Consider the following 16,093-nt stretch of genomic DNA (forward strand, 5'->3'; position numbering starts at 1 on the left):
CGTTGAAGTAGTCAGAGCATTATTTATTAATTTCTTTTATCCACCTCCCCAAACACAGACCCTCAGGTTAACCTCACAGGTTTAATGCCTAAGGTTAACCTCACAGGTTTAATGCCTAAGGTTAACCTCACAGGCCTAATGCCTAAGGTTAGTTTGTTGCTGTAATATAATTTTAATATCCAAAAACAACAAAGATTTAATAAAGATTTGAAAATGAAAAAGGGACATACCACGTGACATAACACTTTGTGTAGCCATTTCCTTACTGTAAAATATGTATTGTTAATGTTGAAAGTGTTCGATAGAAAATAGTGTCACTAGCGCCCCCTTCATTTCCGGAATGCAATAGTCCCATTTCCATATAAGGTATGGGACTGACGGAAAGGTCTGTCACCGCCCCGTTCTGCATGCTGCAGCGAAGTGTACTTGAGTCTAACCGCAGCAGCCGCTGTTTCAACCAAACTTGCTCTCATGAAAGTCCCGCCCTGCTCTGCTCTGATTGGATAAAACGGCTCTGGACTTCGTCTGATTTGTTGAAGGCAGTGTCCATTTAATCCTTATGTCAGGGTCCCGCTGTCGGCTTGGTGAGCACCGAACAACAATCCATTCACACCAGTGCGGCTGGATTTTATTTTATTGTATTGTATTTTTTTAAATCAAGTCGAAATTTGCAACCAAACTGGTCGCACTCTAGAGCCCTGCTAACTGTTGTTTTAACAGTCAATCAGGTTCAATCTTAGGTACGCAAGTGCGCTTTATGACATTCCCTCTGGTGCGCTTTTCCTTTTTTTGATTGCGCATGCGTACCTGCCCACCGCTTATGTGCAACTCTGGTTATGATCTATGTCCGTGCTCATAATTTATTCTAGTTTTCTGTCTTGTCCTCTGTTTTCTTTCACCTTTCTGCCTTTGTTCCAGCCCTGCCCACTCACACCTGATCCTCATTACATATCATCATAAAATGACCTTCACATCCATATTTTCAGGTACAGGCTGAGTCATTTCTACGTTCTCCTCTCTGTCAACACTCTCTGGTTTCATTTAAAAGAGTCAATCGTCAGATATTGTCCAAGATTAACCTTCAGGGTGGATATAGCTCGCTAGCAGCCTCGCACCGAGGACCTACCCACGTCATCATTTACCCAGAATGCTTTGTGTGTAAATAAAATGGCTCCGTCCGTGTTAAAATATATTTTAAAAAATTATAAAAACTAAACAGTACAGTATTTTTTACAGTCTTTATTTTACAGTTAAAAAAATGTTTATCAAATAAAGTCTAATGTTAAAACTAATCACGGATCCCTTTAACACTGCGGTCAGTTTAACGAGCTGCTGACCCACATCGGTGCTGATATCTCCAGCCAGAACACCAACTGCAGACGGTCGATTTCAGCTAAGAGCTTCTGCCCGTCTGTTTCGGTTTAGTGGGCAACATTCAGGAAACCTTCATGTGGAAAAATGAGTCTCTCTAATTGGTTACTGCGGCACGTCAAGCAGCAAAAGTTCGGATTTTTGAACTCGAGCGTTGGCTGCTTTCACCGCACCGCATGCATGGAAAACGCTCTACCGCTATCTTCCCCTTCCTCGCGCGCTGCACTACATGGACTAGACGTGCCGCGAGACCCCTAGAGGCGCGTCCACCATAGACTTTGCATGTAAACCGGCCTCTCCTGCAGCTCAAAACGCGTTTGTTGTGAACGCAACATTACTGAAAGACCTGCCCTACACTGCTCTGATTGGATAAAAGGGCTCTGGGGTTTGTTTGATTTGTTGAAAGCAGTGTCCATTTAATACTGTTTAGGATAAAAAAAATAGGCCTGCTGCCTTCCTCGAATGACTGGTCGCCCCAGTGCGACTGGAAATTATTTCTAGGTGGGAAACAATGTTACAGCTTCAGCAGCTGGTGTGTGTCGTTTTCAAATTCTCTGGTCCAGGTCAGTCACTTTTTTTTTATGTACGTAAAATTCATAAACTTCCCTAAGCTTTGTAACTGGTGGTGGTGGGGATCATATTAGTTTAAAATCATCTCCCAGCAATATTGTTTATTGCAATAATTAGATTTTATTTTACAGATATTTCTGTATAACAGATCTTTCATGCAGATGAGACAATTGTGTTTCAATGAGGCTAACCTGTATAAATAAAAGAAATGAAAACATTTGTTATTGTGACAGGCTTATCTGCAGCCATGTTCTGCTCCACAATAACATGGTTATAGCATTTTTTTTTTGCTGTATGGTCTGTTACCAGTTGAGGTTAAGAACACATTTTTGCTCTGGTTTTGAACTGATAAGTAAGGGTTGCATTTTCTGCTGCACTGTATTTTACAGAAAGCCAAGGTTGCTGCTGCTGTTGGTTTACCTGATAGCATTTATCTTTCCCTCCTGTAGCTGCGGGAAAAAAATGTTTTAGACGCAACATGCTGCCGTCTCACCCTGTGCAAAGATAGAGGCAACTTTCAGTAGTGGGGTAGTAAATTCATGGAGCACACCTTGCTGAATAACCAAAATATACCTGCAGCTGCCTTTGCCTTTTTGTTTTCATGTAGAGTTCAACTTTCAGGGGTGGTTTGTGGTGCATGTCCATGATAAGCACGTCAAGTTTAAAATCGAGGAGTGAAAGCATTTATGGAGGCAAGAGAAAACCTGTTTTGCTTACAAAAATGCACACAGTCAACCTGGAAGGCTATTAATTTGTTTTCACATTCAGTTTACCGTAGGGACAGTTATGTGTGAATAGTAGTTGTGCAGAAAAACATCTCTGCATAAATGTGAATGAAATTCACCATGCCGGTGTGAAAGAGACAAAAACAATGTTGACCTTCAGATTACCTTCAACTGAGTCACCATGATTGGACAAAGTGCTGCTCTCAACAATAAACAGGGGAGGCACTGATCAACACTTTATGACACAAGCTTTTGTTGTATTTTTAGGATCAAAAGGACCACAAAGCTCAGCTTTACCTGCATAAATTAAGTAAAGTTCTTATGTAATTAGGGCTGCACAATATCAGGAAAACCAGTGAAGCACGATAACAGTGCTTAATGTTGCAATAATGATATGACAAATACTTGCAATAAATGAACAAATACAAAGTATGCCACATTGATGTCTTTTTGCTCTAAAAAAGACTAGTTTCTTGATCATCTTTAAACATTACCAAACTGAACATTTTCTGATGCTCTACATACTGAAAAACGACCCTTACTATCACTTTTTAAATATCTAAATAATAAAACATCTGAAAATGAGTTAAAGAATTTTAACTCCAGGAGCTGCGAGCTGACAAGGCTAACCTTTCAGCTCTATTTTTGTCCCGAGCCCAGTTTGGGCCACCAACTACAGGCACTCGATTTCAGCTAAAGAGCTCCTGTCCTTCTGTCTCAGGTTAGTGGACATCATTCAGGAAACCATCCTGTCAGAAAATGTTTTGCTATGTCACATAGAGGAATCTCTCTGATTGGTTGATGCCAAAAGTTCAGATTTTCAAATTTCCTGACCATAGGTGAGGGTAGGAATGTAGACTGATGAGTAACAGAGAGTTTCGCCTTACAGCTGAGCTCCTTCTTCACCACAATACACTGATACAGAGTAGGGCTGCCACAAACGATTATTTTATAGTCGATTAATCAATTATTTTTTCGATTAGTCGACTAATCGGATCATACGTTAATTGAATATAAAACATACAGCTTATCGCGCCAGAATGCAGCTGCTGTTATATAACCATCATTAGATTTTAGCTATATGCTAACTAAAAATAATTGCTGTGGAAGACAAGTTCTGCCTTGCAGATATTGCACAGGTTTCTCTTTCATTTTCTTAAAATGATCCCACACTTTGAGCTCTGTTGGTTGGTAGCCATGATACCAGAGCCTGTCTGTATAATGTCTTGTGACGTCCACGGCCTACCCCAGTTACCACTACTGCGCATGTGTGTCAAGGACAGAAAGGCAGATGTGGCAGTGGAAGGTGTCAAAGCAGTTTGGAGAGAAAAACAAAGTAAAGAAAAAAAATCGATTATTAAATTAGTCATCGATTCTTTTAATAATCGATTAGTCGTCGATTAATCGACTAACCGTGGCAGCCCTAATATAGAGTCCACAATACCATGGAAGTTGCACCAATCCGTCTGTCAGCATCATGCTCTATTCTTCACTCATGAACAAAACCCCGACATACTTGAACTCCTCCACTTGAAGTCAAACCTCACCCCCAACATGGAGAGAGTAGTCCACCCTCTCACTGAGGACCATGAACTCATTTGGAGGTGCTGATGCCCATCCCAGCTGTGAACTGCTCCAGTGAGAACTGATGATCACAACACGATGACGCCAACAGGATCACATCATCTGCAAATAACAGAGATGGGATCCTGTCAGTCTCAGGGTGGGAACAGTCTAATTCCCACCCTGAAGGGGTCCGACACACTGCCAGCAAAGTGAACCAAACTCTTACAATGCTTGTATAAGGACTGAATGACCCGTAACGGACCCACAATCCCATACTCATAGAGCCCCCCCCCTCCCCCCCACAGAGTATCTCAAGGAACACAGTCCAATGCTTTCTTCAAGGCCACAAAACAAATGTAGACTGGAATATGGGCAAACTACCATGACCCCTCAAGGACCCTGGTGAGGATAAAGAGCTGGTCCAGTGTTCTACGGCCAGGATGGAACCTGCATGTAGTGAATGGCGTTCCATTTATGCCATCGGCTTGTGCGCGCAGTAACACTGATTTGAGAGCAGATATCAATGTGAACAAACAATAATTTGAACCATGTGCATTCAACTAACACACGTGCACGCGGCTTCCTCCCTGCTTGCTCAATTCTCTTCCTGCTTGTGCTCGACTCCTTCCATCCCTCCTCTCAACTTCTCCTCTGCTCGCTCGCAGCTCTGTCTCTGCGCTCTCAACCCAAAAGTTATATGTAAATGGACCACATCACCAGCCAATCAGAGACAAGATTCTTTCATCCAATCAAAGCACTTATTGTAAATCTACAAAACCGAGAAGCTGAAGTGACAAAATCTTAGATGCAGGCCCATTAAATCAGCAAAAGATAATAATAAGATATATTTTATATATTTTGTAGCCCAGAATATTTAGTTAAGCATAAAAATATTCTTATGTGCAAGAAGTAATTAAGTTTAGAAAAATTCAATGTGTGAATGTCTGTAACTTTAAAGCTCTTTGGAGTCCATACAAACTTGATAAAGCACTATGTAAGTTCAGTTCATTTTTAGAATTTACAAAAACTACAGAAAGCCCAATAGCGTTTTATTTTAGCTGTTGAAATAAATATCACTCGCTGGCTGTCTTTATTTCTTCTATTCAATCATCATTTATGATTTTGAACAGTGGGTTAATGCTCAGTTCATGCATGAAATGGACAGTATATTGCTCTGTAGTTGTGCTAATGCTATATACAGCATCATGAGAGGACGTATGAGGCAGCATCTGGGTGTTAGTTGTAAAAATGCCGGTTGATCTGGATTCATTCAGGGCGCCATGGTAATGAGGGAGAACGTGAGTGAAAACATCTAATGTCTAATTCTTGGACACAGACAGTATATAAGTTATAAAAGCTGAGCATCACAATATTGGGAAAAGTTTTGAAGTTAATTAGATTAAATAATAAATTAATTACTTAGGCGTGAACATTAAGAACAGCATATTTCAAAACTGTATCAGTTGTAGGTATGCAGTCATGTCTGTAAAAGTCTGTGCTTGTACACTGGATGGCAAGCTTGGACATGAATTAGTTTAATGTGTATTTGTAGATCTAGATGCTTCCGTGATTTATTGGATTGTGGAAGATTAAACTGAATGCATTAATGGGATGGACTCACAAGCATTTTTATGAAATAACTACGTTATGTGAAGCAAATAGAACTGTGGTATGAGATGGTTATGAATGCTCTTGTAAGAATTGAAAGGCTTTACGTCTTTATGAATGAGGCAAGATTAAATATATGATAATATTCATGCACACCACACATAGGGTTTGTACATACAAAAGATAAAAGTAAGCCTGTGCTTTGTTTTCCTATATATTACCATTACCAACCAGTAATGGTATTCCCTTAGGGGTCACATGAACAAGCCATAAACAAACACAGCTGGTCAGCTAGGCAACAGACTCATCTATTTATTTAATAGGACCTATTTGTTCTGTTCCCTGAAGGTCTCTGGAGCCTGCTGCCACACAGTTTATCCTTGATGTGTTGACAAGGGAACCTGTCAAAAGTAAATAGACAATAATAAACTATTTTTATTTCATTTTACAGTTTTTTTTCCTGTCAAATTTTAAATGCCATCAGCAGCAGCATTTCAGGCTAAGTCCACAGTTTTCTCAAAACTCTCTACTTCACTTTTATGACTTAACTTTTACAGTTAGATTTACACATTTAGATTAAGGATTTAATATTTATTAGAAAATTTAACATTTAGTAAAAATTAGCAAAATGTAAGAACAGTGAGCTAAAAAATAAAATCCATCCATCCATTATCTATACCTGTTTCTTCCTTTCGGGGACACGGGGTTCAGTGGTGCCCATATCCAGCAGGTGCGGGGGACACCCTGGACAGGTCAACAAGTCCATCACAAGGACACAGAGACAAACGAGACAGACAACCATTCTCTCACTCACACATAGGGACAATTTAGAGTTACCAATTAACCTAACAGACATGTTTTTGGTCTGTGGGAGGAAGCCGGAGTACCCAGAGAGAACCAACGCACGCACAGAGAGAACATGCAAACAGAACTCTACCCAGAAAGGTCCCCGAGCCGGGATTTGATCCGTCGACCTTGCTGAGATTAGCTCTACCAGCTGAGCCGTCGTGCCGCCGAAATAAATAATAAAATATAAGTGGGACATTAATCACTAGGATTTAACACTCAGAGTGAGCTAAATAATAAAAATATGTTAATGGCAATTTTTTGTATGTTATTTTAAATTTGGCACCTCATAGAAAAATTTGTTCATGGTTTTGCCAAATTGTCTATGGGTGGTTTCGATACAGTTTCAACACCTTTTCAATTATTAAAAGCTTTATAATTTTGACTAACTTTGATCTCAAATATTTTTACTAAACTTACCAAAAAAAATATGTGGGGTCATAGCTAAGAGTCATCCTTAACACACACTCTGAGTGTGAACACATCTCATTATAAATTCATCCTTCCTAAACACAAAATGGTCTTTGTTTATAAATCACTGAAAAGGTACTAGGTAATATGGAAATTCAATGATAAATGATAGGCCTTTATTTGAGTTGATATTCAGCCGTGTCCAAAACTTCTCAATGCTACGTAGACGGTTGCTGCAGCTCTTGTCGGCAGTTTAGCATCAGAGTTTATAATGAATGAAACCAATAGAGGCTGATTAATTTCAAGCCTGCTCTTCATGGTCCTTCTTTCCACTTGTCTGCTCATTTTGTGCTCTCTCGTTCCTGTCTTCCTCACCCTTCCTTCCATTATTATGCTGAGCATTACACGTCTATAATTATGCATCTATTTCAGACCTTCCTGGTGAAAACAACTCTCTTATTGCCTCTCGCTAAACATAACAGATGTACGCCTGCATGACCGCAGCAAACATTTTATTATCTAAATGTGGAAAAGGAGTTGTCTTGTTTAGCATGAGTAAACAGGTTTTCACAGTCAAAATTAGCATATGCTTTTGGAAGCAATTATATTCAAGAATTCACACATTATCTCAAAATGAGATTTTAAAGTTTACTTCTACTCACTACCAGAAATTGTTTATCTTTCATGCTTCAGCAAATCTTTACTTTTTCCAACAGCAAAAAGTATATTTAATCAGATATTTTTAAGTTACACATTTCCACTAATATTTTATTGCTATTTAGCTCAGTGTTCTTACACTTGACAAATATTTTTTAATAAATTGAAATGCTAAATAATATACTGTATGCCAATATTAAATTCTAAATGTAAAAGTCAAATCTTGAATGTTGTGGTGAAATGTTGAAGCTCGAGTATTTCAGAATGGTGCTCAGCTCATGTTGTGATGTCATCATCCTGAGACAAAAACAATCCCAAAAGTTGCTAATGCTGCTAACACGTCCCTATAAAACATGAAACTTGAACTTTCCATACCAGCCATATTGTTTTCAATGAACACATTGTGAATTTAAATTTTAAAAACCATCTTCAGCAGCGTTAGCAGCGTTAGCAGCATTAGAAATCATCATCTTGCGACAAAAAGCATCTGCTAACACTCCTGAGGATGCCATTCGAAATGTGTTACTGTCAACATTTAAGATTTAACATTTACATTAGACGTTAACATTTAGATTTAAGATTTAATATTTACATATTTATTTTAAATTTAACATTTAGTAAATTTTTGAAAGGTGTAAGAACAGTGAGCTAAACAATAAAATGTTAGTGGAAAATTTTTACCTAGGATATTCTACTCAGTAAGTGAGTTAAGTAATGAAAATATGACCATTATAACATTTTTTTTTACACTTGGCACCCCATAATGATGTCGTTCTGTGGATTTATGCATAAGACAGTAATTTCTTCTGGACCCTCTAGCTCTCAGGAGAATGAGCTGGATGGAGCAGCTGCACCTGACATGTCTCCTGTAGTCGCTCTGCAGGTGTTCGAAACTGTTCTTACATAATGTCAGGCTGCCTTGACCACCCTGTGGGATTCATCTTTGTCACGGAGAGCCCTGATGAGACAGAGTGATGGAACATCTTGTTAAAGCACAATGAACACTGTCTTCTCTGTCTCTCTCTGGTTTGTCTCTTTCAGATGCAGCTGCTAAGAAAGGTTTCATCTCAGAGGTGAGATCAAATCTGTCTCTGTGGTCATGCCTTTTTAATTCTTTTATATTTTTACATACCCATATTTTCTGTTTTTGTTGTTTTATCTGAAGTAAAACTTGAAAATGGGCCTGAAGGCAACCTGTTGTATATGTTTTTATATAGATATACATGAAGTATATTTTTGTCAATTCAATTAACTTGTAGAAGTTAAAGCAAACATAATGTTGTGAATTTAACAATGCATCACTTTTACACATTTACACAGTTTTTATCTATAACTAAGAAAGCGTGCCAAAGTACAGAGCTGTCTGATATGTTGCAGATACTAAGTATCTCACACAAGTCCACTTAAAAATGAACTCTATCCTCTGACTGTGTAAAATAATAAATTTACTGAGCGAAAATAAACATCTCTGTAACACTGATCTGCCTCTTCATCTTCTCAGATGCCCTCGTCCTCGGGCCAGGTCGGTCAGGGCAAGAAGATTGGCCACAGAGGAGTGGATGCATCAGGAGAAACTACTTACAAGAAGGTGTTATAAAAGATTTGGGGGTTACCTAAATATTGTTTCTGCTTTTCAACGTGATATTTATTTTAAAATGCCTGTTCAATCACTTCAAGTTCCTCCTTGCCCCTGTAGACAACATCATCAGCCTTGAAAGGTGCCATCCAGCTGGGAATCGGCTACACAGTTGGCAACCTGAGCTCCAAGCCTGAGAGAGACGTCTTAATGCAGGATTTCTACGTTGTGGAAAGTATTTTCTTCCCCAGGTTGGTACTAATCTATCATTGATCTTACATCAGTCAGGGTTCCTACATAGCCTTGAAATGTATGGAAAGGTATGGAATTTGTTTTTAGCATTTTCTACGTCAGATTAAGTATGTAAAGAAGAAAATATGGAAATACCTCTCAGTTTTCAGGCTTTATTCCCTATTAACACTTCTAATTGATAATAATCTGAATTTCTTAAAATAAATTGCTCTAACAGGGATTTTTTTTAAAGATTTTTTTTATTATGCAAAGTCATAGTTTTAGTTAACGTTAAAATAACATTTTGTAACACTAGCTGGGATCAGACATGACTCACATTTTTCACCAAAGGGTCATTTTGACTTAATTAATTGGATCAAAGAACCAAAATTCTACTGAAACATGGGCAAAAAATGCTACCTGCATGTATCATGCAGCGCATCACATCATCTGCCAAAATACACAGTAAAAATTGCTTCATTTCATATGAAAAGCTAACATTTACTGTATTTTTTTTTAATTGTTGAATTCTTTATATAAATAATATTTTCAGAAGGTTTGTCAGATACGGATGCCGAGAGCGGCCGTTTTCTGTATATAATTATTTTCCATGGTTTTCTCATGATAGCGACTTATTATGTCGAAATAACGAGGACCATTTTCTCAAAATAGTTAATTTCCTGATGGTTTTTCTCTCGTGTATCAATCAGTAACCATGGAGATGACTTGATTATCAATGAAGTTTGATGATTCTGCCACAGAGAGAATTTCCTGAGTTTGGAACAAAAAACAAACACACATTTGCTTTATTCTGCGGCATACAAATATTTGTTTTTTTTAGCGTTAATAAAGCTTAAATATAGGAAGTAAATTAGCAGAAACATGAGTTGAAAGGCTGCGTTGCTCCCTCTGAGTGAAAAGCGCGCAGAGTGAAGAAGAAAATGTTATCATATCTGCCCTTGCCAAATTTATGGTCTGTGTAGCATCTTAGCTTTTGTAGGTTTCTGAACAACAGTTTCCATGAAGCCTTCACTTGACGCTCTATAAAACCCCTCTCCATCCGTGTACTCTGCGTGCTTCTAGTTTATTTATGTGTTTTGGTGCTCTTTTATTTGTGCTTCTGTCAAAAATGTGGAACAATAAAGATTTCCTAATCTTGATTTAAATCTGACCACTGTAAATTATATAAATACATTTGTGATAAGGAGTCTTAAATGGAGCATTATTATTTATTGATGAACTTTTCTGCTTTGTTTCTTCTTGTAAATACAGTGAAGGCAGTAACCTCACCCCAGCTCATCATTTCCCCGACTTCCGCTTTAAAACATACGCTCCTGTGGCCTTCCGCTACTTCAGAGAACTGTTTGGCATCAGGCCAGATGACTATCTGGTAAGATTTAGTACTTGAATAAATAAAAACACTGTTAATTTGTACTCTGTTTAATAATCAAAATGAAGATTTATGCTGGTTTGATATGAAAACTGGATGACTAGCATCAGCTGAAGCAATGTATCTGTTCACTTTGGGATAAATCTTGACAGAGCAGGAGAGAACAACGGGAAGACATGTGAGACAATGAACAAAAACAAGTGAATCAGTGGAACGGCTGTTAATAAAGATTAGAACTGAGAGGAATAAATTGTTTAGTAGAAGAAAACTGAAACCAATGGGTCAGGAAAGAAGGGTGAGAAAGCAACCTAAAAAAGTTTCTGGAAGTAGGTCCTGTGGACGGGTTCTTCTTTAATGAAAGGTTTCGTCAGTCTGAAGAGTTTCAGGTAAACTCAGCCTTAGGATGAGAAAAAGTTAAAGAAAGATGAAGAAAGTCTGGACCCAGTCTGCATCAGTAATGTTAACCTGTGGAGGCTGCGTGATTCACCAACCAACCTGAAGTCATCTGGCTGCATGTAAGTCAGGGTTTTTGTGTTCCACATGCCCACTTGTTTTTAACGCATTGGTCCTCCAAGCATGTTGTAATACTACATCGCCTCCTGCTTTTTCCATTCTATCCCAGCCTGCCTGTGGGCACACATCAGCATATGTCGTCTGGAGACATGGTGTTACTAACTTACTGCTGCCTCATTAGTGATATTTTTAACTCTGGTGACACCAAAGGTGTAGAAATGACTCAAACACAAACACTAAGTATGCCTGCTCGATTCTTTTGCCTTTTGCTTATATTTATATTTTATATTTGGAGAAGGAGGCCTCTGCAGTCACTAAAGCCTCATTTACAAGACAGGTCAGTACGGGGCCGACACGTGTTCTGTCTCCCTCGGATCATTCAGAATACACACTGAGGCATCGGGGGGGGTCAAAGAGAGCCTGCCTCTGCGGCGCCGAGGGAGGTGGTGTCAGAGGCCGACTTGTGAAAAAAAACCCTGTGGTGCCGAGGCTCAGTAATGATAATGAACTGATGATATTAGTGAGTGACCGTCCCGCTCGCAGGAAACATCAATAAGATTTATTACAGAGGGAATACTGAGGATAACGCAGAACAGCAACTTTGTAGTTAGTTTAAAAACAAATTGAACCTCAATGAGGATTAGTAAATAAGTTGATTCAGTTGGTTTTGTGATAAGAGGCTCCACTTCAGCCCAGCTAAATTCTTCTCCACACCTCTTTTGGTTGTACACTGCAGGGTTAATTTCTTCACCTGTGATTTATGAGTGACCCGAGGGGGATAAAAGACGGACTGGTCTGTGTAGCGATCTCCCGGAACTGTCAAGTGAATGAGGCTTCTGTAGGATTTTATAAGGTGTGGGTGTAGTTTGGGTCAGATTGACTTAAAAGATGCTTGCAAAAGATGTGATGTATAATGATAATTGGTGAAATTCAGTTATTATCTGATAATTGTAGAGGAAACACTATTATGTAAAGGAACAAGTATTATAATCTTTTAGCTTTTAAATCTGTTTATTTTGTTGCATTGAATCATAAATTTAAACTTTTGAATAAATTAATTTTAAAAATATATATAGTTTTTCATTGAGAGACCACCGTTTAAATTCATAAATGCATAAACAAGTTCTTAAATGTGCACATTTCAAACTGCTCACGTTAAAATGTGCCACTCATTAAAATGGTCAAATGTTAACATGAGCTGGCCTGGCCGTACATGTGACTCTTATACTTTTTTCACACTTTATATTGACAAATGTAATGCTGTGTTTAAGGCTGAAACAATAAGTTATTCTAGTCTGACATGAATAACGTCTGACATTATTAGCAAATTTTTATACAGTTACTATATTTAGAATCCAGTAACATCAATGTAAGCGTATGTGTTTTAGTGTATGAATTATGAACTACTGTATTCCAGTGTTCTGGTGTGTCCCAGCTTTCCACCAGCCTTGAAAGCAGCATTACATTTGTGTTGACTGATTTGTCCTCGGCAGGCAATTCATGCACACAAATTCCATGATGTCCTCTGTTATGGCAATATTTTTTTAACAAAGACAGAAATACTTGGTCCAAGAATGAAGGTACTCCGTGGGATGATCAGCTGAGTTTTATTGCAACAACAGGAAACACAGAGAACAACCTGCCCTGTCTCTGTGCCTCTGCTTCTCTCTGTCACTCCACTCTGCCCACTGTCGAGAGCCTTCATATACTGTATATATTAGGGGTGTAAGAAAATATCGATACACTGAAATATCACGATATTTCATTTCCCGATACTGTATCAATATTCTAAAGCCCTGTATCGATTTTTTTATTAAGGTTTAAAATGTCAACTTTCCTGCCAGCCATTCATTTTTATGTTGTAGTTCAGCCTCTGACCACTAGTTGGCAGCAGTGAGCCAGACATTTTGCTACTCTACCTCTTGAGGTAGTGGCTATTGTTAAGTGTTGGGTGACATATTGTAAATTAAAATAAAAAACTAAAAGCTGCAAAAAATATATTTTCAAACTATTTGTTGTCAAATTTAGTCTAATAATTGAAAACATGGATGAAATAAGAAACATGAAACAAATAAAATAAAATGCATACAAAGCAGAACACAGCTAAATGTATCAAAAGCATGTCTATGTGATATTAGAATTTTCTGAGACAATGAATTTTGGTTTTTCATTTTTTTTCCCCTGTAAGAGGTTTTTATTTAATAGAATTTTTGGACAAAAAAATCGCAATATATCGCCTTGCTTATAGTATCCCAATATATCGGGATATATCGTATCGTGACCCCTCTGTCATGATATGTATCGTATCGCCAAATTCTTGCCAATACACAGCCCTAATATACAGTACTATATATTAACAAACACCATTCTGTCATCTTAGCAAGATTTGATACAAGGTCAACGGAAAACACAAAGATAAACACAAGTGATATCTAAGAATGATTATCGAGGTTAGCAAATCTTGTTCTGACTTTAATCATTCTATCTGCAGATGAACAGCAAGTCATGAAAATCTAGATCATTAAAGGATGTCATGAATTACTKGCTTAAACATAAAAGTATTAGTTCCACCACATCCTCAATATTCTCGAAAAAGTATATTTCTACTAGCATAGTTTAAAATGTGCACATTTGAAAAACTGTTTACTTGTGAATCTCTTGGTACGTATTTGTGAATCTGGTTGTATGTTTGTGTGAATACTTTTGAGACTAAAATATCTTCATATTGGAAAAGTGAGTTGAGCTAAACAAGTAATGGATAATTTAGAGATTTATTAAAGGGTCGCCATTTTTTGTTTTCGCTAAGATCGATCAGCTGTGGCAGCCATCTTGAAATGGTCGGACCCCAAAAGTTGATCAGCTTTTGCTACGGATTCAATGATTGTCTGAGAGTTTTATTAAAATCTATTAAAGAGAGACAAATGAACACCTGCATTCACATTCAATTACATTATCACCCATCAACAACAATGGCTTGTCTGATTAAAGCTCTGGTCTCTGTTTCATTCTGCAGTACTCTCTTTGTAATGAGCCGCTCATCGAGCTGTCCAATCCCGGTGCTAGTGGGTCCGTCTTCTACCTTACAAAAGACGATGAGTTCATCATCAAGACTGTGATGCACAAGGAGGCTGAATTCTTACAGAAACTGCTGCCTGGATACTACATGGTAAACAAATAAATTGTGTGAAGACTAAGCATATGTGTGGTGCGGTATCTAAAAGTAAAATAAATAAATAAAACTGCTAAAAATAAGTGTTAACAGAAAGTGTAAATAAAACTGAGTTGCAGTATGTTGTAACAGAAATAAACCACATTTTGTTGCTGGTAGGGTTGGGCAGTATTGATCATTTTCATACACTTTAGAAAAGTCACAGAATGGCTATTGCCTCTTATGTCAAACAGATCAAAATATGATAAACTACGTCTTTTTAATGTTTTAAGTTTCAAAATATTTGGACTTACAACGTTTGTATCTGCACTGCTGCATCCTTTTAGCCAGTCTTTGTGCTGATTAAGTTTGTAGTTATTACCTGGAGATGTTTCCTCATCTGCAGCCTGCAGCGCTCGTCTCAGGGGTGAAAAAAAAAAAACTCACAGCAAGTTTAAATCCGAAAGCAGTCCAGCTATGATGATTTGACACAAAAATCCCACTGAGTGGTTCTGAAACTGTTAGCACTACACCAGCTCACTATTTCAGGGGCTGGGGAGTGACGTTTCTGTCTCTACGCTTTGACGTTTTTAATTTTTTTAACCCTGCTCAAAGGTTTAGAGGCAGAACCGATGAGTTGTCTTCTGAATGGGCTGTGGTGGTCACATGTCAGTAACATTATGGGGCATCTTCTGAAAGAACCCAGAATATTTATGTCCCAGTTTTCTTAGCAGCCTTGTGGACATTGATGGAAAATTTTGCGCATCACCTCACATAACTAATACCTTCATAATTTCTAAATACGTCACCATATTTCAGTATTGCAGTATAACAAAACATCTCCATACCGTCCAAGCCTTAGTTGCTGGCTTTTCTTTTTGCTGAGTTGTTAACACTGTCAGGTTTTATTTTATTATTTATAGACTTTTGTTTAACCAGGCAAAACACATTGAGATCACATATCTCTTTTGCAAGGGCAGCCTGGGCCTGAAGGCAACCTAACATGCATGTTTTTGACTGTGGGAGGAAACCGGAGTATCCGGAAAAAACATTCTCAAACAGGGGGTGAACATGTAAGCTCCAAACAGAAAGACCCCGGGTCCAAAGCGAGGATCAAACTCAGGACTTTTTTTTCTGCGAGGCTTCAGTGTTAACCACTGAGCTGTCATACAGGTGATGCATGCTGGGTATTAAATGCTGGGAATAAGTGAGAAGTGATAAGAGTGATCTAGTTCAGGGGTTCTTAAACTTTTTGACCTCGGTGCCCAATTTGTTGAACATAAAGTGGCACGAGGCCCAGTCAGACATTACTAATGTATGGATCAAAATGATAATTATTCTAATCTAAATATTGGTTTAATTTTTATTGTGTTTACATCATAACTAAAGTATCATAACTAACATAACTAAATTAAATACACTTACAGTTTAAAAGTGAAACTCCTGTCAAATAATCACAAGACATGCTTATGACAAACATT

At 38.0% G+C, this 16,093-nt stretch overlaps 1 protein-coding gene across 1 annotated transcript in view; it reads left to right on the top strand.

Annotated features, from left to right (window-relative positions):
* LOC106532523 (phosphatidylinositol 4-phosphate 5-kinase type-1 gamma) overlaps nt 1-16,093 on the top strand; it is a gene marked incomplete in the record, with an annotated part of 68,802 nt that overhangs the window by 14,585 nt on the left and 38,124 nt on the right. Inside the window, 5 exon segments of the mRNA XM_014028590.1 lie at nt 8,796-8,827; nt 9,256-9,342; nt 9,451-9,581; nt 10,834-10,951; nt 14,478-14,630. Coding sequence (XP_013884044.1) covers nt 8,796-8,827; nt 9,256-9,342; nt 9,451-9,581; nt 10,834-10,951; nt 14,478-14,630 — 521 coding nt within the window.

This window comes from Austrofundulus limnaeus, unplaced genomic scaffold, assembly GCF_001266775.1.
Source record: "Austrofundulus limnaeus strain Quisiro unplaced genomic scaffold, Austrofundulus_limnaeus-1.0 Scaffold786, whole genome shotgun sequence".
NCBI classification, from domain to species: Eukaryota; Metazoa; Chordata; class Actinopteri; order Cyprinodontiformes; family Rivulidae; genus Austrofundulus; species Austrofundulus limnaeus.